The sequence below is a fragment of the Tamandua tetradactyla genome, chromosome 14 (assembly GCF_023851605.1).
Source record: "Tamandua tetradactyla isolate mTamTet1 chromosome 14, mTamTet1.pri, whole genome shotgun sequence".
NCBI lineage: Eukaryota > Metazoa > Chordata > Mammalia > Pilosa > Myrmecophagidae > Tamandua > Tamandua tetradactyla.
The window spans coordinates 71,794,980-71,819,852 of record NC_135340.1 but is presented as its reverse complement, the minus strand read 5'-3'; the positions used below and the strand labels follow the sequence as shown (position 1 = coordinate 71,819,852).

Genomic DNA, 24,873 nt, shown 5'->3' with positions numbered 1-24,873 from the left:
AGTAAGACGTGCGGGTCTTAGTTCCGCCTCCAGAAAAGCAACTAAAGAAACAGAAACAATACGAAACAGCTCCCGGAGTCACGACAGAGACCAAAAAGACAGCGTACCCCATTCTGGAACAGCTGAACGGGCAGGGAGAATCTGCTGCGGTGAGATACCCGAGGGGCGCGCGTTTTCCCGGCCGGGGCGGCTGGCGACTGGGGTCCCCTCCACGCACGTGGCTCCCCGGTCTGACTGGGAACGTTGGATAGCGGGGCCCTCCCGTCACGCTTGGTGTTTCGGGCCAGCTGGGCAATTAGGACTGGCACTCTCCCAAGCCGCGGCGGCCAGCGACCCCCGCCTCCACGCGCGGTTTCCCGGGCCGACTGCCGTGCAGACAGACGAGCGCCACGAGCGCCACCTACTGGGCAGGAAAAGAAAAACAGAGCCCAGAGATTTCACAGAAAAACCTTTCAACCAGCTGGGTCCCACACCCAGGGAAATCTGATCAAATGCCCAGACACCAGCAGAAAATAATGGATGACGCTCGGAAAATTGAAGATATGGCCCAGTCAAAGGAACAAACCAATAGTTCAAATGAGATACAGGAGCTGAGACAACTAATGCTGAATATACGAACAGAAATGGAAAAATTCTTCAAAAACCAAATCAGTAAATTGAGGGAGGACATGAAGAAGACATGGGCTGAACAAAAAGAAGAAATAGAAAATCTGAAAAAACAAATCACAGAACTTATGGGAGTGAAGGACAAAGAAGAAAAAATAGAAAAAACAATGGATACCTACAATGGTAGATCTAAAGAGACAGAAGCTACAATTAGTGAACTGGAGGATGGAACATCTGAATTCCAAAAAGAAACAGAAACTATAGGGAAAAGAGTGGAAAAACTTGAGCAGGGGATCAGGGAACTGAATGACAATATGAAGCGCACAAATATACGTGTTGTGGGTGTCCCAGAAGGAGAAGAGAAGGGAAAAGGAGGAGAAAAACTAATGGAAGAAATTATCACTGAAAATTTCCCAACTCTTATGAAAGACCTAAATTTGCAGATCCAAGAAGTGCAGCGCACCCCAAAGAGAATAGACCCAAATAGGCGTTCTCCAAGACATTTACTAGTTAGAATGTCAGAGGTCAATGAGAAAGAGAGGATCTTGAAAGCAGCAAGAGAAAAACAATCTGTCACATACAAGGGAAACCCAATAAGACTATGTGTAGATTTCTCAGCAGAAACCACGGAAGCTAGAAGACAGTGGGATGATATATTTAAATTACTAAAAGAGAAAAACTGCCAACCAAGACTCCTATATCCAGCAAAATTGTCCTTCAAAAATGAAGGAGAAATTAAAACATTTATAGACAAAAAGTCACTGAGAGAATTTGTGACCAAGAGACCAGCTCTGCAAGAAATACTAAAGGGAGCACTAGAGTCGGATACGAAAAGACAGAAGAGAGAGGTATGGAGTAAAGTGTAGAAAGAAGGAAAATCAGATATGATATATATAATACAAAAGCCAAAATGGTAGAGGAAAATATTATCCAAACAGTAATAATACTAAAAGTTAATGGACTGAATTTCCCAATCAAAAGACATAGAATGGCAGAATGGATTACGACCCAGCAATACCACTGCTAGGTATCTACTCAAAGGACTTAAGGGCAAAGACACAGACGGACATTTGCACACCAGTGTTTATAGCAGCATTATCAACAATTGCAAAGAGATGGAAACAGCCAAAATGTTCATCAACAGACGAGTGGCTAAACAAACTGTGGCGTATACCTACGATGGAATATTATGCAGCTTTAAGACAGACTAAACTTATGAAGCATGTAATAACATGGATGGACCTAGAGAACATTATGCTGAGTGAGTCTAGCCCAAAACTAAAGGACAAATACTGTAAGGTCCCACTGATGTGAACCGACATTCGAGAATCAGCTTGGAATATATCATTGGTAACAGAGACCAGCAGGAGTTAGAAACAGGGTAAGATAATGGGTAATTGGAGCTGAAGGGATACAGACTGTGCAACAGGACTAGATATAAAAACTCAAAAATGGACAGCACAATAATACCTAAGTGTAATGTAACTAGGTTGGAACACTGAATGAAGCTGCACCTGAAATATGGTTTTTTGTTTGTTTGTTTGTGTGTTTGTATCTTTTGTTTTTGTTTTTTTTTCTTTTTCCTTTATATATATATATATATTATTAGTTTTATTACTTTAATTCTCTTCTCTATATTAACATTCTATATCTTTTTCTGCTGTTTTGCTAGTTCTTTTCCTAAATCGATGCAAATGTACTAAGAAATGATGATCATACATCTATGTGATGATACCAAGAATTACTGAGTGCATTTGTAGAATGGAATGATTTCTAAATGTTGTGTTAATTTCTTTTCTTTTTTTTGATTAATAAAAAAAAATTAAAAAAAAAAAAAAGAAGACACTAAAGGAGCATAAAGAGGAATCTGAAAGAATAAATAGAAAAATAGCAGATATTACAGATTAAAGACTGATCAAATAAAAAACATACTAGAGGCACACAACACCAGATTTGAGGAGACAGAAGAAAGAATAAGTAATCTAGAGGACAGGATACCTGATTTTGAGTAGTCAAGACAGCAAATGGCAAAAAAGATGGAAAGATTTGAATTGGATCACAGGGAAGTGATAGACAAAACAAAGCGCACAAATATAAGGATCATTGGTGTTCCAGAAGGAGAAGAGAGGACTACAGGGCTAGGAAGAGTACTTAAGGATATAATGGGGGAAATCTTCCCAACTCTTATAAAGGACATAAAATATACAAGTCAAAGAAGCCCAACGAACTCCAAACAGAATAAATCCAAATAGACCTTCCCCAAGACATATACTAATCAGTCTGCCAGATGTTGAAGAGAAGCAGAAAATCCTGAAAGTGGTGAGAGAAAATACTACGAACAGGGGAAACCACATAAGACTAAGTTCAGTCTACTCAACTGGCACCATGGAGGCAAGAAGGCAGTAGTATGATATATTTAAGATCCTGAAAGAGAAAGACTTCCAGCCAAGAATTCTATACCCAGCCAAACTGTCCTTCAAAACTGAGGGAAAGATTAAAATTTTCACAGAAAAACAAATCCTGAAAGAATTTGTCAACAAGAAAACGGCCCTACAAGAAACACTAAAGGGAGTTCTGCCAGTTGAAAAAAAAAAAGAAGAAGAAGGAGATGAAGTGTGGAGGAGGGTACAGAATTGAAGAATACCAGTAAGGGTAACTTTAAGGATAAAAAGAGAAAGAGGGAAGAGAATATATAGATCTGACAAATAAAATAAAAACATAAGATGGTGAATTCAAGAAATACATTTTCAGTAATAACTTTGAATGTTAATAGACTAAAGATATCAATTTAAAGGTACAGATTGGCAGAATGGATTAGGAAATATAATCCAGCTATATGCTGCTTACAAGAGATTCACCTTAGACACAAGGATACAAATAGATTGAAAGTGAGAGAATGGAAAAAGATGTTCCATGCAAGTTGTAACCAAAAGAAAGCAGGAGTAGCTTTACTAAATTGGACAAAATGGACTTTAAATGCAAAGACATCATAAGAAACAAAGAAGGACACTATATATTAATAAAAGGGACAATTCACCAAGAAGATATAGCAATGATAAATGTATATGCTCCAATCAAGGAGTTCCAAAGTACCTGAGACAGACATTGGCAAAATTGAAGGGAGCGATAGATGTTTCAACAATAATAGTACGAGACTTTAATACACCACTCTCCTCTACAGATAGAACAATGAGACAGAAGATTAACAAGGAAGCAGAGAAGTTAAACAACTTGATAAATGAATTAGACCTCACGGACACATCATTGCACTGGAAAACACAAGGATATGCGTTCTTCTCTAGTGCTCATGCAGCATTGTTCAGGATAGATCATAGCTTGGGCACAAAACTGATCTTTATACATTTTAAAACATTCAAGTTATTCAAAGCACTTTCTCTGATCACAGTGGAATGATGCTGAATTTCAATACCCACCAAAGAACGAGAACATTCACAAATACATGGAGATTAAATAACACACTCTTAAACAACTAGTGGGTCAAAGAAGAAATCACTAGAGAAAGCAGTAGTTATCGGGAGGCAAATGAAAATGAGAATACAACTTATCAGAACTCATGGGATGCAGCAAAGGCTGTGCTGAGAGGGAAATTTGTTGCCCTAAATGTTTATATTAAAAAACAAGAAGGAGCAAAAGTCAAGGACTTAACAGCTTAAGTGGAAGAACTTGAGAAAACAGTGAACTAACCCCAAAGCAAATAGAAGAAGAGAAATAACAAAGATTAAAGCAGAGATAAAGGAATGGGAGAACAAAAGAACAATAGAAAGAGTCAATAAAACCAAAAGTTGGTTCTTTGAGAAAATCAATAAAACTGATGGGCCACTAGCAAGACTGACAAAGAAAAAAAGAGAGAGGATGGAATTAAACAAAATCAGAAATGAGAAGGGGTGTGTTGCCACAGACCCTGAAGAAATAAAAGAAATCATAAGAGGATACAATGAACAACTATATGCCAACAAACTAGGCAACTTAGATGGAATGGATAAATTCCTGGAAACATACAGACAACCTACACTGACTCAGGAAGAATTAGAAGATCTCAACAAACCAATCACAAGTAAAGAGATTTAATCAGCCATCAAAAATCTTCCTACAAAGTAAAGGCCAGGGCTAGATGGCTTCACAGGGAAATTAACAAACATTCCAAAAAGAACTAACACTGATCCTGCTCAAAATTTTCTAAATAATTGAGGAGAAAGGAACTCTAACTCATTTTATGAAGCTAATATCATTTTAATACCAAAACTGGGTAAAGATGCTGTAAGAAAGGAAACCTACAGGCCAATCTTCCTCATGAACATAGATACAAAAATTCTCAACAAAATATTAGCAAATCGAATCCAGCAGCAACACATAAAAAGAAATATACAGCATGACCAAGTGGGGTTTATACCAGGACTATATGGATGGTTCAACACTAGATAATCAATTAATGTAATACAGCACATAAACAGATCAAAAGGGAAAAATCATATGATCATCTCAATTGATGCTGAAAAAGCTTTTGACAAAATTCAACATCCTTTTCTGGTAAAAACACCCCAAAAGATAGGAATCAAAGGTGACTAACTCAATATGACAAAGGGAATATATGAAAAACCTATAGCCAGCATCGTACTCAGTGGAGAGAGACTGAAAGTTTACCCCTAAGATCAGGAATGAGACAAGAATGCTGACTGTCACCACTATTAGTCAACATTGTGTTAGAAGTTCTAGCTAGAACAATCAGGACAAAGAACTAAAAGGCATCCAAATTGGAAAGGAAGAAGTAAAACTTTCATTATTTGCAGATGACATACTATACTTGGAAAATCCTGAGATATTGACAACAAAGTTACTTGCGCTAATAAACAAATTTAGCGCGGTGGCGGGATATAAAATTAATGTTCAAAAATCAATAACGTTTCTATACACAAGCAGTGACCTAGCTGAGGAGTCAGTTAAGGAAAAAATCCCACTCAAAAATAGGAAAAAAGGTTTATTTGGTTTCGAACTGAAATTTCTTGTAGTGCATAATCTCACTCAACCTATCTGTATAGCTCATTTGAACAACTGAAACACAGGGAGCCCAGAATGAGAATGAGGGCCTTTAATCCTGAATAGGTTAATGTATGCCTGGATACATCCTACAGTAAGCAGGATGTGATTAGAGTAAGCAGATATGATTAAGCAGATAATCAAAAAGTATTGGCCAAGTCCCTTGAGGAATGGGAGAAAAAATATGGAACTATTAAACTTTACCATCAGGGAATCCCCTGATACTGTGTCAAACTTTAGGGACATCCAAATCAATAGGCCATACCCTTGATCTTGAGGCTTTCTCTTGTGAAGATTATGTATATAGTAGAGAACCTTAGCCTACTTATAGATATGCCTAAGAGTTACTTCTGGAGAACCTCTATTGTTGCTCAGATGTGGCCTCTCTCTCCCTCTCTAAGCCCAACTCTGCAAGTGCAGTCATTACCATCCCCCCTACGTGGGACATGACACCCAGGGGTGAAAGTCTCCCAGGAGATGTGGTAGATGACTCTCAGGGATGAATCTGGCCCTGGCACCATGGGATCGACAATTCCATTCTAATCAAAAGGAGGAAAAGAAGTGTAATAAAGTATCAGTGGCAGAGAGTTCAAATAGAGTAGAGAGACTACTGTGGAGGTTGCTCTTACACAAGCTTCAGTCAGACATTCCTACCTATCATAACCTGCTAAACCCCAACCAGGACCATTCCAGCAAATTGTAAAGAACACCTAGGGCAATATATAAGACTTCAGAAGGGTTCCATGCACTAGAGTAACTTTCCAGAAACCTGCAACCCCCAGATGGGTCCCTGAACCAGATAAGCCCTGAAACCCAGAGGGCCCAGCCTTTCCAGAACATCAGATAGTTCCATCTCCCTACCCCATGTTGGTGACAGACCCTTCCAACATGAAAAACTTAGGATTGCCATACCCCAAACACCCCTAAAGAAAGGGATAGAAAGATCAAAGATGATTGTGGAGTTATACAGAAAAGGTAGGATTTAACAAATGTATGTGATTGCAGAATCATTAAATTGATATCTCTTTTAGTCTCCAGTATTTTAGAGCGGCTAGAAGTAAAACCCAAAATTGTGGAATTGTAACCCATGTCAAACTCTGAAATATGTTCTACAACTGATTGTGGTGCTGAGCTTTGAAATTTATTGCTTTTTTATATATATGTTATTTTTCACAAAAAAGAAAGAAAAAATTGTGGTGATGAAAAAAATATTTAAGCCTTCTGGCCTCCTACCTTCTGGAGAAGCTAGAAGGAAAAATATGAGAGGATCGTATGATAGCCCATGACCAACTCTGGGATCTGTCCTGTGACTACTTGTTGAAGAGTGCTTTGAAAACTATTGCTTTTTTATTTCTTTGCTTTGTGTATATGTAATACTATACAATAAAAAAGTTAAAAAAAAAAAAAAGAGAGAGAGAAAAAGAAAGTCCTCCTTGCAAGGTTGAACTTTGGCTAACATCTAGAAATTAGATTTCAGGAGAGTTCCTACTACCCTAATGGTTAAGAGTGACTCACTGTGTCTATACTGTTAGTACAGATAGTGTGGTTTATGCTGAACCCCTGTTTCTTTTCTGAGTATCTAGAATTTTGGTACATGCTAGGTGAGGGTTCCTACCTGACCAGACCCTGATAAAAACCACTGGCACAGTCTTTAATATGCTTTCCTGGCAAATAACATTTTGCATGTGTTGTCACAACTCGTCCCTGGTAGAATTAAGTGATGTCCCATTGTGACTCTACTAGAATACTCTTTGGAATTGTGCACCTACATTTCCCCCAGACTTCACCCTGTTTTTTTGTTTTTTCTTTGCAGATTTTGCTTTGTATCCTTTCACTATAATAAATTGTATCCATGAGTATATGCTAAATCCTATGAGTCCTCCAGGTGAATCATCAAACCTGGGAGTGGTCTTGGGGATTCCTGACAAAGAAGCAAAAAGGGAAGAAAAGAGGACATAATACAGGGAAAACAACGAGGAAATACTATGATTGTAAATTGAAACCCAAATATATTAGTAGTTATTGTAAACATTTGAGCCATTTATTAAAGCAGACCATATATTGTGCTAGAATGCAAGTATCCACAGGTTTTCAAGGGATTTACTTCATATATGGTATGCTCTCTGACCATAGTAGAATTAATGGTGGTCAACTACAACTTGGGGAAGTTGATAGCAAAACTGAGGTATGGAAAGTTTAAGTAATTTGCTTGGGTTTTAACCTGTCCACTATTCTTCTTTTAGCTAGATAGTATTAGTAGCTGGACAGAAATTTTAACCAGTATTTATTAAGTACCTTCTCTGGGCCAGGCACTGGCAAAAGATTTTTAGTTGTGTTTATAAAATGATTGTTTAGTCCAAAAAATTAATTACAATATCTTATTTCCATAGCATTCTGATTTTTGTTTGGATGAAGAAATAAAAGGGCATTGTTCCAAAATATTGAAATACAATTTAAATATTTTTCCACATTTAGGAAAAAATCTTCAAAATTTCGGGTATTGATTATTTTTAAAGTAGTAACATATATATGATCCTCAAATTGAAACTTCTGTTTTTTAAACAGTATTGAACTCAGAGAATTGGAGAAGAAATTAAAAGCAGCGTACATGAATAAAGAAAGGGCAGCTCAGATCGCTGAAAAGGATGCCATTAAATATGAGCAGATGGTAATCATGTTTCTGGTCATTATGTTTTAAATTTTTAGGTTTGATAAGAAAACCAAAAGCAGATCTATTTTTTAAAAACTGTTATATACTATAATTTACACTGCTAGATTTCTCAAATACTTTTACATTTTTCAAGTCTTTAAGGTACGGAAAATCATGGATGATTTCATCTTGCTTAATTATATTTAAGCCTTTCAGAGACACAAAGAATTAGATTGCGCTTGAAATGAACAGCTGTATTCCAGTAACTATCAGCATTCCATGTGATTTCTGATTATTCTTTGGCAAACTAATTCAGTACAAGTTGTTAGCATGTTCAGTTATTTTAGAATGTTATTAAATTTTACTTTATTTTTAAAAATGTTTTAAAAAGTTAACTACTTTATAGTTTTATGTAGGAAATTTACCTGTTTTATAACAGCAGTCTCCTTGCCTTTATGTTTCTATTTTTACTTCCTTACATTTCTAACACCGCCATGCTACCAAGTTCAGGGTAAGAGTTACTCTTGGACAAAGGAGTCACAGACAGACTGACCAGTAATGTTACACAATATAAATATAAAATAGGGTTTACTGAGGAAACACTGGAAGGCATAGAAATAGCAGGGTACACATGAATACTTGAGATCACATTATCATACAGAAAAACCACACAGAAAGGGGAAGAGCTGATTAAGGGGTTACACAGCATTTGAGTTCCCTTTTCCCCTTTCTCTGTTAATATGCAGAACATTATGGTGGTATAGTCCCCTCTCTCATGGATCCCTTTCAAAGATATTAAACAGCTGTTAAAAAGAAATAGGTTGAGGTAAATGTTTTCTGGCTTTAAAGTTGGTCACAATATATGATAAGCTAAAAAGACAAAAAACTAGTTGCAGAAAATGTTGGTGAATAATATATCACAGACCATTTTTATTTTTTAAAAGCTACATAAATATGTATGTGTGTATTGACATACACATATGTGTATTATATATATGGACACACATATATGTTCACACATGTGATTATAGGGGTGATATCAAAGTACTTAACCAGTGCAATGTAGTATGAGTATCAAATAAGAATAGATGTTGGCCATAAATGACACAAATGTGTGTATCATATATGTGTATACGCATTTGTGTTAGTATAGAAAAGTCTGAAGGGTTAAACAGCATGCTATTAAAAAAGTTGGTAGCCTTTGATGTGGCAGGTGGTAGTAGAGAGTGGGGAGACTTCATTCATTTTCTAAGCCATATAGTTTTACCCTTTGAAAAATAGATGCATTATTAGATCACTTGTTTGCAGTTTTCATTGTCCTGATAATTGACATTATTCACGGAAATTATAAACGTTTCAGTCTGACTCCTAAGAGATTTGCTACTATTTTCCAATTAAAATTGATCCATAAAAATTAAATTCAAATGCCCCTAGGACTTGGCTAGCTGTGAGGGGATATCTGGTTGCTAATTTTGGCCCTACCTTTCTGAGCCTTAGTTTTCTTATCTGTAAAATGATAGCATTGTAGTTCTATATGTGTGTAGTAATCTGTACATAAATGTTTTGGTCATTTCATACTTTTTATATAGGTTTAGTACAACATATGCAAACAAAACATACGTAATATAGAATTTTGGTCAAGTCATATTAATAGGGTATATGCTGAAGGCATCAATTAGATTAGGAAAGTCATTTAACATTTGTATTTTAATCTGTTTATTCTTTTGTGTTTGATGCTGACAACCATTCTAGTACTTAAAGTGCAATTGCAAAGGATAATTCTTAAAATTGTCCCAATACATTTAACTTTCTTTGTTAAATGATTTGAAAATGTTCGAAGTAAGAGGTTTAACCTGTCTGTGAAACAAGATTATCTCATCTGCTCAAAGAGAATGGTCTTGAGTGAGTAAAAATTGCAGAAGGCAGGTGCAATGACATATCTGACCCTTTTAAGTTAAGGTGATTAAAAAGGACTTTAAATAGGTGAGAAAGGAGAGAATTTAAGGGCCAGTGGCAGGAAAGAAATTTAAGCTGGGAGAAACTTAAGAGTTGGTTGGAGTATTCCAGTAGACCTGTATGTGAGAGGAAGTACATCTTTATTTATATAGTAGCTGACACACAGTGGAGCTAAAAACTATGAAAATTTTATAAATAAAAGAAAAAGATGACTAGTATATTTAAAATAGTTATGTTATTAAGAAAATATAATTTTATTTAATTGCTTTTTAAATGAAGAGTTTTCAGTTATTTTTTTTCAGATATTGCCCTGAAGTAATAGAAAAACCTCTTTAGGGTTTGACTAGTCAGTCACACCCTTCAGGTGACAGTGATTTACCTTTGCTTTTTATCTAGATGAATGAAAATATTTATTTTATGTAACAGCCTTTATAACACTGAATTACATCTGTGTAAAATATTCTGCCATAACATTTGAGAATAGAAAGATGAATTTTGTTTTAATAACAGAAACGTGATGCTGAAATAGCCAAAACCATGATGGAAGAACATGAGAGAGTAATAAAAGAAGAAAATGCTGCAGAAGACAAACGGAACAAAGTAAAAGCACAATACTATGCTGACCTAGAGAAACAACTTGAAGAACAAGAAAAGCAAAAACAGGAAGCTTATGAGCAGTTGCTGAAAGATAAACTCATGATTGATGAAATTGTCAGGAAAATCTATGAAGAAGATCAATTGTAAGTTTAACCCACCTTTCTTACATGTTCTAGAATTTACATTAGATTTATCATAGGCTTGTTTTGAAAGATGTCAAGTACCTAGAACAGAGCCTGATACATAGCACATAATAAATGCTATGACATAAACTGAGAACCTCTCTGTTTATCTTTGCTAGTCAGGTATCTGATACGTAATTAATAAATTTAAGTGACTGAAGGACTTAACCTTTGATATGAAATGAAATATGCCAGTATCATGTCAGAGGACTTGCTTTCTGGTGAATTTTCTTGGTAGACAGCTTAAGTGTAGAGTTTTGTAAGGCTGACGTCAACAGAAAGGCTGATGTGGCCTTTTTGAAATGACATGCATAAAACTTCATAAATAGGTTAGAGAAGAGGCATAGCAGCATTTTACTGAGAGAAAATGAATACTTGGCATTTTACTTAGTGGCATATAGTAGGCACTCAAAATCTTCCATAAATGAAAGAACAAGCTGTAAATATGAAAGCCCTTTACCTCAAATTGTTATTGTCAGAGGGAAATGACTTTTATATTTTTGATATTTCATTATTTCTGGTTTAATAAAACTGTACCTGTTACTGCTTTTTAGGGAAAGACAACAAAAGTTAGAAAAGCTGAGTGCAACTCGAAGGTATATAGAAGAGTTTCAGAGAGAGCAGGCTCTGTGGAGAAAAAAGAAACGTGAGGAAATGGAAGAAGAAAACAGAAAAATCATAGAGTATGCCAATATGCAGAGGCAAAGAGAAGAAGATCGGATGGCAAAAGTTCAAGAGAATGAAGAAAAAAGGCTGCAGCTTCAGAATGCGGTATTAAAATAGCCATTTTTTTAAACATGGGACAATTTCTAAAATATTAGTTGTAGAATTTGGTTCCTTTAATTATTTGCATGTGTGCGTGTTTTAATAGCTAACTCAGAAGTTGGAAGAGATGCTGCAGCAACGTGAAGATTTGGAAAAAGTGCGACAAGAATTATACCAAGAAGAACAAGAGGAAATGAATAAGAGAAAGCAAAAGGTAAGTTTTAGAAATTGAAAGAATGATTAACATAGAGAAGAATATCATTTCAAGATGAAACAGTAAAGCTGCATTTTAATATGTCCCATTACTTTACTGTATACAACCAGTATTCAATATTGTGCAAATTATTATGTATTGCATGTGACCTTTTATGATTATTCACAGGAGAAACAATGAGGTGTGTTAGGCTGTTAAAATATCCATCACATTAGACTGTTAAAATATACATCACATTAATATATTTGCTGGTATAGTGCTTAAAAAAAGGAAGTTTGAGGTTATGCTGTTAAATGCTTTTCCAATCATTTTCTCTAAAGCATGTGCCAGGATTTTAAGTTTTTCCTAGATAATGAGAATTCCTTATACTAGAACAGCCATCTAAGTTTATGTAAATGGTGTTCCCCGGAGTTAGTCAACATAGGTTCTGTCCCAGAACCAAGCAAGCACAATAATAGCAAATGCTATATCAGAAGAAGCACGTTTACTTCCTAGAAAGCTTTTCTCATAGCTAGGAAACAAATAATAATAAAACTCAAAGTCAAAATTCCTGCCCTGGTGTTTGTCTCCCAGATCAGGGTGTTGCACTATGTATTCTGAAAGCATTGCATCAATACTCATTAAACTATACTCAAGTCATTTTGTGTCACTCACTATGTGTTTATATAATTTTTCTTTATTCCATGGATAGCAGGCTAACCTAAGCTGGAAGAGAATGGACCTGGAGTCATGACAATAGCCTGAGGAAGGGCCCATGTTGTGTGTGTATATATACATATAACACATATATATACATATATACATATATATACACACACATATATATGGGAAAATATTTAGAAAAGCAGGGAATTTACCATTTTGAAAGTATAGAGTTATTTTATTTTTTGTTTCATTTAAATATTTGAACTAATTGGGGTCTGTAAGTAGAAAGTGAAATTTATAAATAATTACTTTGCTTGAAAATTAGGGCATAATTAACTTCTTGCTCTTTCACAGTATTTTATAACCAACTTAAAGAACCTATTGGCTCACAAGTATATTAGAAAATTTTTTAACCGTTTCAACTTAGGTATTTTCTTAGGTAGAATTCAAAAGTATTGCAAAAAAGTGCACACATCAGATTTTAAGGTGTGTAACAAAAGTTCTTTTACTAAATAACTAACCTTTTAAAGTGTGCTAATTAATTTTTAGGTAAGGGTTTGATTGGCTTTCCTATTTTATCTATCATCCCTATTTAAAATAATATATTTCAGCTTAAAGGATATGTATAGTTTTACTTAAACGAAAACTTTATAAAAATTTTCCTTTAAGATGAAAATCCTTTCTAGTTCTTAGAATGTTTCAGAAAAAAATTAAATGCTTGAAATTTTCTAACTTTTTTTTTCTTATATGGCAAGCAGATTTGAGAAATCTTAAAAATAGAGACTTCCATTAGTGAATTTAATGCGGTCAATTACAAAATATAATTTTTTTGCTAGAATCATGAGGTTGACAAGAATCATGAGGTTGATTGTCACTGCAGATAAAATGTCGTCAATTTGTGGCTTCATGTCTTGGAATGCCAACTGTGCTAGTAATGATTTTAAAATATAGTAGTCCTTATTTAGTCTTTCTAACTAATAACAATTATTGACATTGCCTTCAGTGAGCCTTTTAATTTCTATATAATACATGGCAAATACATATACAATATATATTGTAAAAACGCCATGTGCCTAGCATCCCATAGAAAAATAAGATATACTCTTCAGGAATTTATTTTTCACTATTTATTTTTTGCTATGACATGTAATATATGAAATAATGTCCAGCATTTTGTACTAGAAAAATTAAATGCTGTTAAGAGGCCAGAGAGATGAGGATGGGTTGAAGTTATTGGGCAAGACTTGAGGAGATAGGATTTGAAAAGTGGATTAGATATGGGTAGGTGAATAAAAAGAGGTTGAGTACTCAATCTAGATTATAATGAACAAAAATGCTATAGTTGATACTTCAGGTTGGCTCACTTATCACCCATCCTTACTTACCCTTTATAAAATTCTGTCTTACTGTGTAATAAAGACTAGATAGTTAAGCTACACTTCTCAGACTCTTTTTTTAAAAAACTAGTATTCTTCATATGACCTAGGTTTTCTCCAGCAATTACCATCCTCCCCATTGTGTCCCCCACCCCAACCTAATGGATGATAAAAGTGAGCAAAATGAGATAGCAGCCACACATAGAATGAAAGAAAAGATTATTTGGAGTAGCTTTGGTATAGTGACCATGATGTAATTTCAGTATTGGGCTGGAGCTTGGTTCCCTGTCCTCCTGGAAATTCTACATGCTGCCTAACAGCCTGTAGTAAATCCCTTTTGCTTAAAGTAGAGTAGATTCTGTTAGTTCTAAGAACCTGGCCAATACTTTGAATGCCTTGAGGATATTGGCCTGACTCAAGCTCCAGTTAGAATTGGGCAGTGTTGATTAGATTAGAGAAGAGCTTCTAAATTTGCATCAGTTATAGTTAAATAGATATATGATGAAGCAATAATAGTAAAATGTTATTGATAAAGTGTACATATTAGGAATATTGCTGATCACTAAAATTCCTTAAATGTTTTTTGAAAATTTTCATGATAAATGTTGGTGAAATAAAAGCTTATAGGAACAGATTTATATGCTCAAAGGAAATTAGGATTTCCTTGTAAAGCTTCTGATTGTCACTGCTGGATTATTGTTTGTAAACTTTTAAGAATTTTTGAGAATGAAAGAGGTATTAGGAGAGCAGAGATGGGTAAATTGAAAGGAGGGAAGAAGTTGGAAACTGAAAAATACTTAGTGGGCTGCACAGTAGTTTCAAGCAAGATTCTTAGAATGATTCATTGATGGTATAGTATCACTGACCACAGATCAGGTGTGCAAAAAAAAGTTTTTATATCAGCTCTATTCAAAGTACAATTATGTTTTAATTCTGAGTACAAAAACACAATGATAAATATATACAATTTAAAATAGAAGGCAATCCAAAGGTAACATGTCCTTTATCCAACTAGTTTTAAAAGAATGGGGCAAAGTTATCCTGAAAAGCCATAATTTTTTAGTTTTATGATTTCATATTTTAACTCTAAGCTTAAGCAAACCATATCCTACCCTTTCTTTATAAGTCAGATATAAAGAGACAGTTACTGACTTAACTTTTTACTGTATTATTGTTATAGGAAGAGGCAGAAAGGAAATTGAGAAATCAAAAAGAGATGAAGCAAAATTTTGAAGAACAAATGGCCTTGAAGGAACTAATACTACAGGCTGCAAAAGAGGAAGAAGAGATCTTTAGGGAAATTATGCTAGCTAAACTTGCTGAGGATGATCGAATTGAATTGATGAATGCTCAGAAACAAAGAATGAAGCAACTGGAACACAGGAGGGCTGTGGAAAAACTCATTGAAGAACGTCGCAACCAGTTCCTTGCAGACAAAGTAAGAAAAAGATTTGGGCTTATTATCGGTCATTATCATTGAACAGCAATGGGCTTATCTATTCATCCACTAACTTTTTGTGTGCCAGGGTGTGAGGTATCTTGTCTACTAATTATATGGTATATAAACTTTTTTATCAGTTCTTAATTAGTGCATTAAAAATATTTAGCCTTGCCTTGTATATGCCAAACAATGATGACTAATTCCATGTCATCTATGAATTTATGATCTTGTGCAAGAAAAATGTATGAAAACAATAATTATGGAGCTATGTCAAGTACATGTGACAACATCATAATTATACAGGTGTAGATGTGTTATATCAGAGAAAGGAGAAGCAGATTGTGAATGCTCTGGATGCTATTTTAAAGAGGGTGGACTTCATCTTATAGATAAGAAGAGCCATTGAAGAATTAGGAAAACTACATGATAAGATTCACATTTTGAAAGATGACTTAGCAATGGTAAAGTTAAACCTGGAGGGGAAGACTGAAGACAGTGATTGGTGCTGAAATCCCGTGTAGGTAGAGAAGGGAATATTTGGGAGATATTGAGAAGATAGACTTGATGGTACTTGGTGACCAATTAAATTTGGAGAGGTGAGAGAAGAATTAAGGTTACTACCACTAATAAAATCAACCTATCCCATTTTGTAAAACATTTTTTATTGTGAAATGTAGCATATATAGAAAAAAAGCAATACATTTCAAAATACATTGTACCAAGTAGTTATAAAATATATTTCAGAGTTTGGTATGGGTTACAGTTCCACAAATTTAGGTTTTTCTGCTGCTTCAAGACACTGGAGACTGAAAGAAATATCAATATAATGATTCAGCAGTCATACTCATTTGTTAAATCCTGTCTCCTCTGTTATAACTCCTCTTCCTCCTTTGATCCTTCTCCCAGTTTTAGGGTATTATTTCAATTTTTAATGAGTGGGTGACGATATCTTTAAGAAAGAGAATGTAGAAAGAAAATAGATTTGAGGGAGCGTATAATTTTGTCCTATTCATATTGATTTTGAGGTCCATCAGAAGATTTCTAATAGGCAGTTGAAAAGAAAGATTTAAGAGTTGAAGAGAGAACTAGGTTTGTGACTTTGGACACATTGAATTGTCTATGTTTCATCCATAAAACTGAAATAATACTCATTTTATCTTTCTCACTAAATTGTTGTTCTTTAAGAACCAAATGAGATAATAAATGTATCAGTGCTTTGAAAAGATAAAGAACTCTACAAAAATGAAAAGCACAGATGAGGCCTTTGGCAAATATTTTTAGATAATAGAGGTGATGGTAATAATATCTAATTAACATTTATTGAGCATTTACTACATCATTCATTATTCTAAATCCATTACAAGTAATAACTAAGTAATACCTTTTAACTTTGAATCCTTTGAGTTAGGTACTATTTCTATCCTCACTTTAAAGATGTAAAACTGGGCATAGCAAAACTATGCATACTGCTAAAATTTTACAGTAAGTAATTGACAGAGCTGAGATTAATAAATTAATATCATGGTGCTAATCTTTTGCTCCATGGGTGGACATAAAGAAACCTAAGAATTTCTTAAAAGCTGTGCTGACAGCTTTCCAAAGTGTGGGGCAGAGAGCAAACCTGGTAGACATTCTGCTAAGTGTTAGTGAGGGAACCAAACCAAACAAAAGCTCACCTAGTAGCTTCTAATGTAGTGCAGAAAATAAAGTATAAATACTTAAAACTATTGTTGAATAACCTGGATTATATAGAAGACCCTGTGGCATGCTGTGTTGGTTTGAATCTATTATGTACCCCAGAAAAGCCTTGTTTTAATCTTGATCTAATCTTGTGGGGACAGCTGTTTCCTTTAATCCTGATTCAGTATTGTAGCACAGAAACTTTTGATAAGGTTATCTCTACAGAGGTGTTGGCATACCCAATTGTGGGTGAGACCTTTTGATTAGATTGAGAAATAACTCCATCCATTCAAGGTGGGTCTTGATGAGTTTACTGGAGTCCTTTAGAAGAGGAGCTGGAGAGAGCTGACAGAGCCAATGTAGACATTTGGAGATCAAGACAGAAATAGCCAGAACCTAAAGAGAAGATAGTCTGGTCCTGGCAGATGCTAAGCTAAGAGATGAAACCCAGACTTTTGTCCTCGAGCAGCTAAGTGAACGCCCACAAACACTTAAGTAGGAAACCACTGTCATCAGAAGCTGGAAACAACAGAACCAGAAATCAGAACCAGCAAACACCAGTCACGTGCCTTCCCAGATCATACTTCCTTGAGCCAAGGTTTCTTTCTCTGGATGCCTTAGTTAGGACATACTTAATGGCCTTAGAGTTGTAAACTTGTAATGTGTTAAAATTCCCTTTTTAAAAACCATTCCATTTCTGGTATACTGCATTCTGGCAGCTTAACAAACAAATTCTTTTTTATATATATTTTTGCTGACAAATCATCACACACCTACGGTCCATACATGGTGTGCAATCACTGGCTCACAATATCATCAAATAGTTGTGTATTCATCACCACGATCATTTTCAGAACATTTGCATCACTCCAGAAAAAGAAATAAAAAAGGAGAAAGAAGAATCTCATACATTCTATACCCCTTACCCCTCCCATTCATTGACCACTAGTATTTTCATCTACCCAATTTATTTACCCCTTATCTCTCCTATTATTTATTTATTTTTTATCCATTTTTTTACTCATCTGTCCATACCCTGGATAAAAGGAGCATCAGATACAAAGTTTTAACAATCACACAGTCACATTGTAAAAGTTATATCTTCATGCAGTTGTCTTCAACAATCAAAGCTACTGGAACACACTCAATACTTTCAGGTACTTCCCTCCAGCCACTCCAATACACCCTAAACTAAAAAGGGATATCTATACAATGCATAAGAATAATCTCCAGGATGACCTCTCAATTCTGTTTGAAATCTCTCAACCATTCAAATTTTATTTTGTCTCAATTTTCTCTTCCCCCTTTTGGCCAAGAAGACCTCCTCAGGCCCATGATACTGGGTCCTGGCTCATCCTGGGAGTTCTGTCCCATGTCGTCAAGGAGATTTACACCCCTGAGAGCCATGTCCCACATAGGGAGAAGGGCCGTGAGTTCACCTGCCGAGTTGACTTAGAGAGAGATAGGCCACATCTGAGCAACGAGAAGTTCTCTGGGGGTGACTGTTAGGCATGAGTACCAGTAGGCTTAGCTTCTCCTTTGCAGGAATGTTTCATAGGGGCAAACCCCAAGATCGAGGGCTCAGCCAGCCTTTTGATTTGGTTGTCCTCTGCTTGTGAGAATATCAGGAATTCTCCAAATGGGAAAGTTGAATATGTCCTCCTTTCTCCCCAGGGGGGCCTTAGGAAATAATTTCATTATACACTGCCCAAATTATTCTAGGATACATTGGGGCATTACACTAACCTGAACAAACCAACAAGATCTCACACCCTATTTAAGATTCCATGTACTTATGGTGTTCAACTGAACTGATCATACAACTTAAATTAGTAATGTGCTACCCAAAATATAAATTTTGCACCAAATAAACATCTCTTCCTTTGGTCTCACATAGAAGTGGAAGTTTTAAAATATGGATGATATCATCCTTTACCCTGTATTCTGATCTACCCCAGCCCTATCCAGATCAGCCTCATTCATATCTCTAGTAGAAGTCTGATCCCTTTTTCAACTTTTTAAACAAGTTCCTATAAGGTGTAGTGCTGACTTTCATAGCTTCAGAGCTCTGACTTGGAGTCTCAGCTGTTACATAAATACCCAGAATTTCTAGGAATAATCAGGTTATATACAAATGGTTCAGTATCTCAGAATTTAGAAATAACAGTTACAACTCCTGAATATATGTGACTGGTGTAAGAGCTTACAATCTAGGACCCCTTACAGTAGCCCCCAACCTGATAATCCATGTTCTCGACTTCAGTTCACCAAGTTTTTATATTATAGTTAGTCCATATGAGTTGTGATAATATTTGTCTTTTTGCTTCTGACGTTTTATTCAACATACAGTCCTTAAGGTTCATACACATAGTTGGATGCCTCACAACTTCATTCCTTCTTGCAGCCACTCAGTAGTCTGTTGTATGTATATACCACTGTTCCCCCTTCCTTCCTTCAGTCATTGTACCCTTAGGCCACCTCCATATATTGTGAATAGAGAAAACTTCTGCCATAAACACCAGTGTGCAAATGTCCACTAATATCCCAACACTACATGTATATACTGAGCAATAAGGTTCCAGGATCATATGGCAAATCCACCCTTAGCCTCCTGTGGAACCACCACACCGCCCAAGGAATTGCACCTCTCAGTTTCCCCTCCAACAGTGAATAGGTACATCTCTTTCTCCACATTTTCTCTAGCACTTGTTTCTCTCTCTTCATTTTTAAGCAGTTTTATTCACATATCATACATACCAGCCTAAGTAAATAGACAGGGATTCACCATCATAATCTATGTGAAGACATTTCCTTTTCTTCCACAAAGAATCCATATCTCTCCCATGCCCCCCACCTGTTGACATTTAGTTTTGGTATAATATCATTGTTACATTCAGTAGAAGCATATTACAATTTTACTGTTGACTGTAGACCCTAAGTTGCATTGACTGTACTTTTTCTGGTATACTGTCTTTTAACACCTTGCAATGTTAACATTCATTATCCCTCATGCGATTACATTTTTATATTTGTACATTTAATCACCATTGTCCACTTTAGGCATTCCTAAATTATACTGTCTCAGTCTTTATCCTTTATCTTTCCTTCCGGTTTCATAGGTATCCCCAGTCCTTCTCCCTTAGTCAAACTCACATTCAGCTTCACTCAGTGTTCTTATATTATTGTGCTACAGTCAGATAGTATTGTGTTATGCATGCCTGAATTTTTTCAGTCACTCCTGTTGTACAGTCTGTATTCCTTCAGCACCAAATACCCAATCTCTACCATATTTCTATCTCCTGATAACCTGTGTTCTTAACTTCAGCTCTCCAAGTTCATTCATTAATGTTAGTTCGTATTAGAGAGACCATACAGTATTTGTCCTTTTGTTTTTTGCTGATTTCACTCAGCATAATGTCCTCAAGGTTTATCCACCTTGCTACATATTCCTGACTTTATTCTTTTACAGCTGCATAATATTTCATCATATGCATATACCACAGCTTGTTTAGCCACTCGTCTGTTGAAGGACATTTGGGCTCATTCCATTTCTTGGCAGTTGTAAATAATACTGCTATAAATATCAGTATGCAAATGTCTGTTTTGTCCTTGTCTTCAGCTCCTATAAATATATACCTAGTAATGGGATTGCAGGATCATATGGCAATTCTATACTTAGCTTCCTGAGAAACCGCCAAACTGCTTTTCAGAGCAGTTGTACCATCTTACATTACTACCGACAGTGGATAAGTGTGCCTCTTTCTCCACATCCTCTCCAGTACTTGCTGTTTTCTGTTTATGGCCAATCTGGTGGGTGTGAGATGATATCTCATTATGGTTTTGATTTGCATTTCCCTAATAACCAGTGGAGTTGAGCATCTTTTCACGTGCCTTTAGCTTTTTGTATATCCTCTTCTGAGAAGTCTTCATGTCTTTTGTCCATTTTTTAATTGGGTTGTTTGTCTTTTTGTTGTTGAGTTGAAAAATCTCTTTATATATTCTGGATACCAAACCCTTATCAGATTTGTGCTTTCCAAATATTGTCTCCCATTGCGCAGGCTGCCTTTTTACTTTCCTGAGAAAGTTCTTTGATGCACAGAAGTGTTTAATTTTGCAGAGATCCCACTTATCTTTTTCTTTTTTCAATGCTTGTGCTTTGAGTGTAAAGTCTAGGAAACCGCTTCCTATTATAAGATTTATGAGATATTTCCCTACATTTTCTTCTAAATGTTTTATGATCTTAGCTCTAATGTTTAGATTTCTGATCCATTTTGAGTTAATGTCTATCCTGGGTGTGTGATATGGATCCTCTTTAAATCTTTTACCTATGGATATCCAGTTCTCCAAACATCATTTATTGAAGTGGCTGCTCTGTCCCAGGTAGTTTGGCTTGACCGCCTTATCAAAGATCAATTGTCCATAGATGAGAGGATCTATTTCTGAAGATTCAGTTTGATTCTGTTGGTCGATATGTCTATCTTTATACCAGTACCATAAAGCTTCCTAATATGCTTTACCATCAGGTAGTGTGAGACTTCCCTTCTCATTTTTCTTTCTCAAGATAATTTTAGCTATTCAGTGCTCCCTGCCCTTCCAAATAAATTTATTCATTTTTCTATTTGTGTAAAGTTAAGTTGTTGGGATTTTAATTTGGTATTGCATTGAATCTGTAAATCAGTTTGTGTAGAATTGACATCTTAAGAATATTTAGTATTCCAATCCATGAAAATGGCATGCTATTCCATTTATTTAGGTCTTCTATGATTTCTTTTTAGCAGTTTCTTGTAGTTTTCTGTGTATAGGTTTTTTGTATCCTGTTCTGGTTTGCTGCCTGCTGGAATGTGACACACCAGGAACAGTATCGCTTTTAAAAGGGGGAATTTATTAAGTTGCAAGTTTACATGTTCTAAGGCTGTCAAAATGTGCTAGCACAAAATTAACTACACAAAAATCAAATCAAAGTGGATCAAACACCTAAATATAAGAACTAGCACCATAAAGCTTCTAGAAGAAAAAGTAGGGAAACATCTTCAAGACCTAGTAATAGGAGGTAGCTTCCTAAACTTTATACCTAAAGCACAAGCAACAAAAGGAAAAATAGATAAATGGGAACTCCTCAAAATCAAATGCTTCTGCATCTCAAAAGGCTTTGTCAAAAAGTCAGCTCAATGGAAGAAAATATTTGGAAATCACGTATTGGACAAAGGTTTGATTTCCTATATATACAAAGAAATCATATAACTCAATAACAAAAGAACGAACAACCCAATTATTAAATGGGCTAAAGATACGAATAGGCATTTTTCTGAAGAGCAAATATAGGTGGCTCAAAACACATGAAGAGATGTTCATTTTCATTGGCTATAAGGGAAATGCAGATCAAGACTACAGTGACATACCCCCTCACACTTATAAGAATGGCTGCTATTAAACAAACAGGAAACTGTAAATGTTGGAGAGAGTTTGGAGAAACTGGGATACTTGAGCACTGCTGGTGGGAATCTGTAATGGTGCAGCCACTATGGAAGACTGTTTGGTGGTCCCTTAGAAAACTAAATAGTGAGTTGCCCTATGACCCAGCAATAGCACTACTTGATATATACCCCAAAGAGTTGAAAGCAACAACACAAACAGACATTTGCACACCGACATTATTAGCGGCATTATTCACTATCACCAAAAGATGGAAACAAACCAAATGCCCATCAACAGACGAATGAATCAATAAAATGTGGTTCATACGATGGAATGTTATGCAGCAATAAGACAAAATGACATCCTGAAGCATGTGACAAGATGGATGAGCCTTGAGGACATAATGCTGAGTGAAATTAGTGAGACACATATAGATACTGTATGATTCCACTTTTATGACCATGGAAAAGGTTGAAGAAGATCTTGAAACCAGCTAGAAGGAAGAATATATCATGTACAAGGGCTCCTCAGTGAGATTAACAGCCAATTGTCACCAGAAACCATGGAGGCCAGAAGGCAGTGGGCTAACATATGTAAAGTATTGAAAGAGAAACTGCCAATAAAGAACTTTATATTTGATAAAACTGTCCTTTCAAAATGAAGGACACATTAAGACATTCCAGATGAACAAACACTGAGGAAGTCTGTCAGTAGTAGACCTAGTCTGCAAGAAATGCTAAAGGAAGGCCTTCAGGCTTAAATGAAAGGACGCTAGAGAGTAACTTGGAACCATATAAAAAAAAATAAAAGTTCTCAGGTAAAGCTAAATACATAGGTAAATATTAAGGCAGACACATGAAATAATAGTTATAAATATATGTTAATAGGCACACAGTGTATAAAGATGTAATTTGTGACAATAATTGCATAAAGTTGCATGGAAGAGTGAGCTGTGTAAGAGCAGAGTTTCTGTATTGTATTAAACCTAAGTTGTTATCAATTCAAACTGTATTGTTATAAATTTAGAATGTTAATTGTAATCCTTGTGGTAATCATACTGAAAAGGAAATGAGAAGGAAAAAGGATGCACCACAAAAAATCCATTAAACACAAAAGAAGGCACTAATGGAGGAAGAGGGACGAAACTTAAATGAGACACACAGAAAACAATTTGCAAAATGGCAGAACTCCTTCCTTATCAGTAATTACTGTAAAATGTAAATGGATTAAACTTTCCAATCAAAAGGAAAAGATTGTCAAATTTGATAAAAACAGTCATCTACTGCTCACTGCAGCAGCGCATATACTAAAATTGGAACAATACAGAGAAGATAAGCATGGCCCCAGCACAAGGATGACATGCAAATTCATGAAGAATTCCATATTCAAAAAAAAAAAAGAAACAAAAAAACCCCTATCATCCAAATATATGCTGTCTACAAAGACTCACTTTAGAACTAAAGACATAAATAGGCTGAAAGTGAAAGTTGGAAAAATATTTCATGCAAATACTAACTAAAAGGGAGATGGGGAATGACTATGCTAATGTCAGGCAAAATAGACATGAAATAAAAAATTGTTACAAGAGACAGTCATTATATATTTACTTATAAAAGGGTCAATTCACAAAGAAGACAAAAGAAATTTGAACATATATGCACCAACAACAGAACCCCTAAATACATGAAGCAAACATTGACAGAATTGAAGGGAAAAATAACGTCCTACAATAATAATTGGAGATTTCATAATGCCACTTTTAATAATTGATAGAATATCTAGATAAAATCTTTTTAAGGAATTAGAAGACATAAATAACACTATAAAACTATGCCTAACAGACATATAGTACACTCCATCCAAATATATCATCTCACATGCACATGGAACATTCTACAGGATAAATCATGTATTAAGCTACAAACAAGTCCCAATAAATTTAAAAGATGGAAATCAAAAAAGTACATCTTCTCTGTCAAAATGGAATGAAGCTACAAATCAGTAACAAAGGGGAGCTTGGAAAAATCACAAATATGGGGAAATTAAACTTGACACTATTGAATAACCAGTGGATCAAAGAAGAAATCACAAGGGAAATTACAAAATTCTTTGAGAGAGTGAAAATGAAAATATACTTGCTTTCCCCAGTACTATTCAACATTGTACTGAATGTGCTAGCCAGAGCAGTTAGTCAAGAAAAAAATAAAAAGGCATACAAATTGGAAAGGAAGAAGTAAAACTATTAGCAGGTCTAATGATCTCAAAGAATCCATGAAAAACTAATTAATACT

The 24,873-nt window shown here is 35.4% G+C and overlaps 1 protein-coding gene and 1 non-coding gene across 4 annotated transcripts in view; both read left to right on the top strand.

Annotated features, from left to right (window-relative positions):
* Positions 1–24,873, top strand: part of MNS1 (meiosis specific nuclear structural 1) — a 106,790-nt gene that overhangs the window by 43,658 nt on the left and 38,259 nt on the right. For 2 of the 3 annotated variants that reach the window (XM_077128009.1, XM_077128011.1), the window contains 5 exons: positions 8,227–8,329; positions 10,778–11,007; positions 11,601–11,817; positions 11,918–12,025; positions 15,227–15,484. In XM_077128009.1, the coding sequence (XP_076984124.1) occupies positions 8,227–8,329; positions 10,778–11,007; positions 11,601–11,817; positions 11,918–12,025; positions 15,227–15,484 (916 nt within the window). The remainder of the gene's footprint in view (positions 1–8,226; positions 8,330–10,777; positions 11,008–11,600; positions 11,818–11,917; positions 12,026–15,226; positions 15,485–24,873) is intronic. The other variant, XM_077128010.1, reaches the window with a different exon arrangement.
* LOC143656602 (U6 spliceosomal RNA) lies at positions 23,867–23,971 on the top strand. The gene has a single exon (XR_013162519.1). It is a non-coding gene; the product is annotated as a U6 spliceosomal RNA (small nuclear RNA).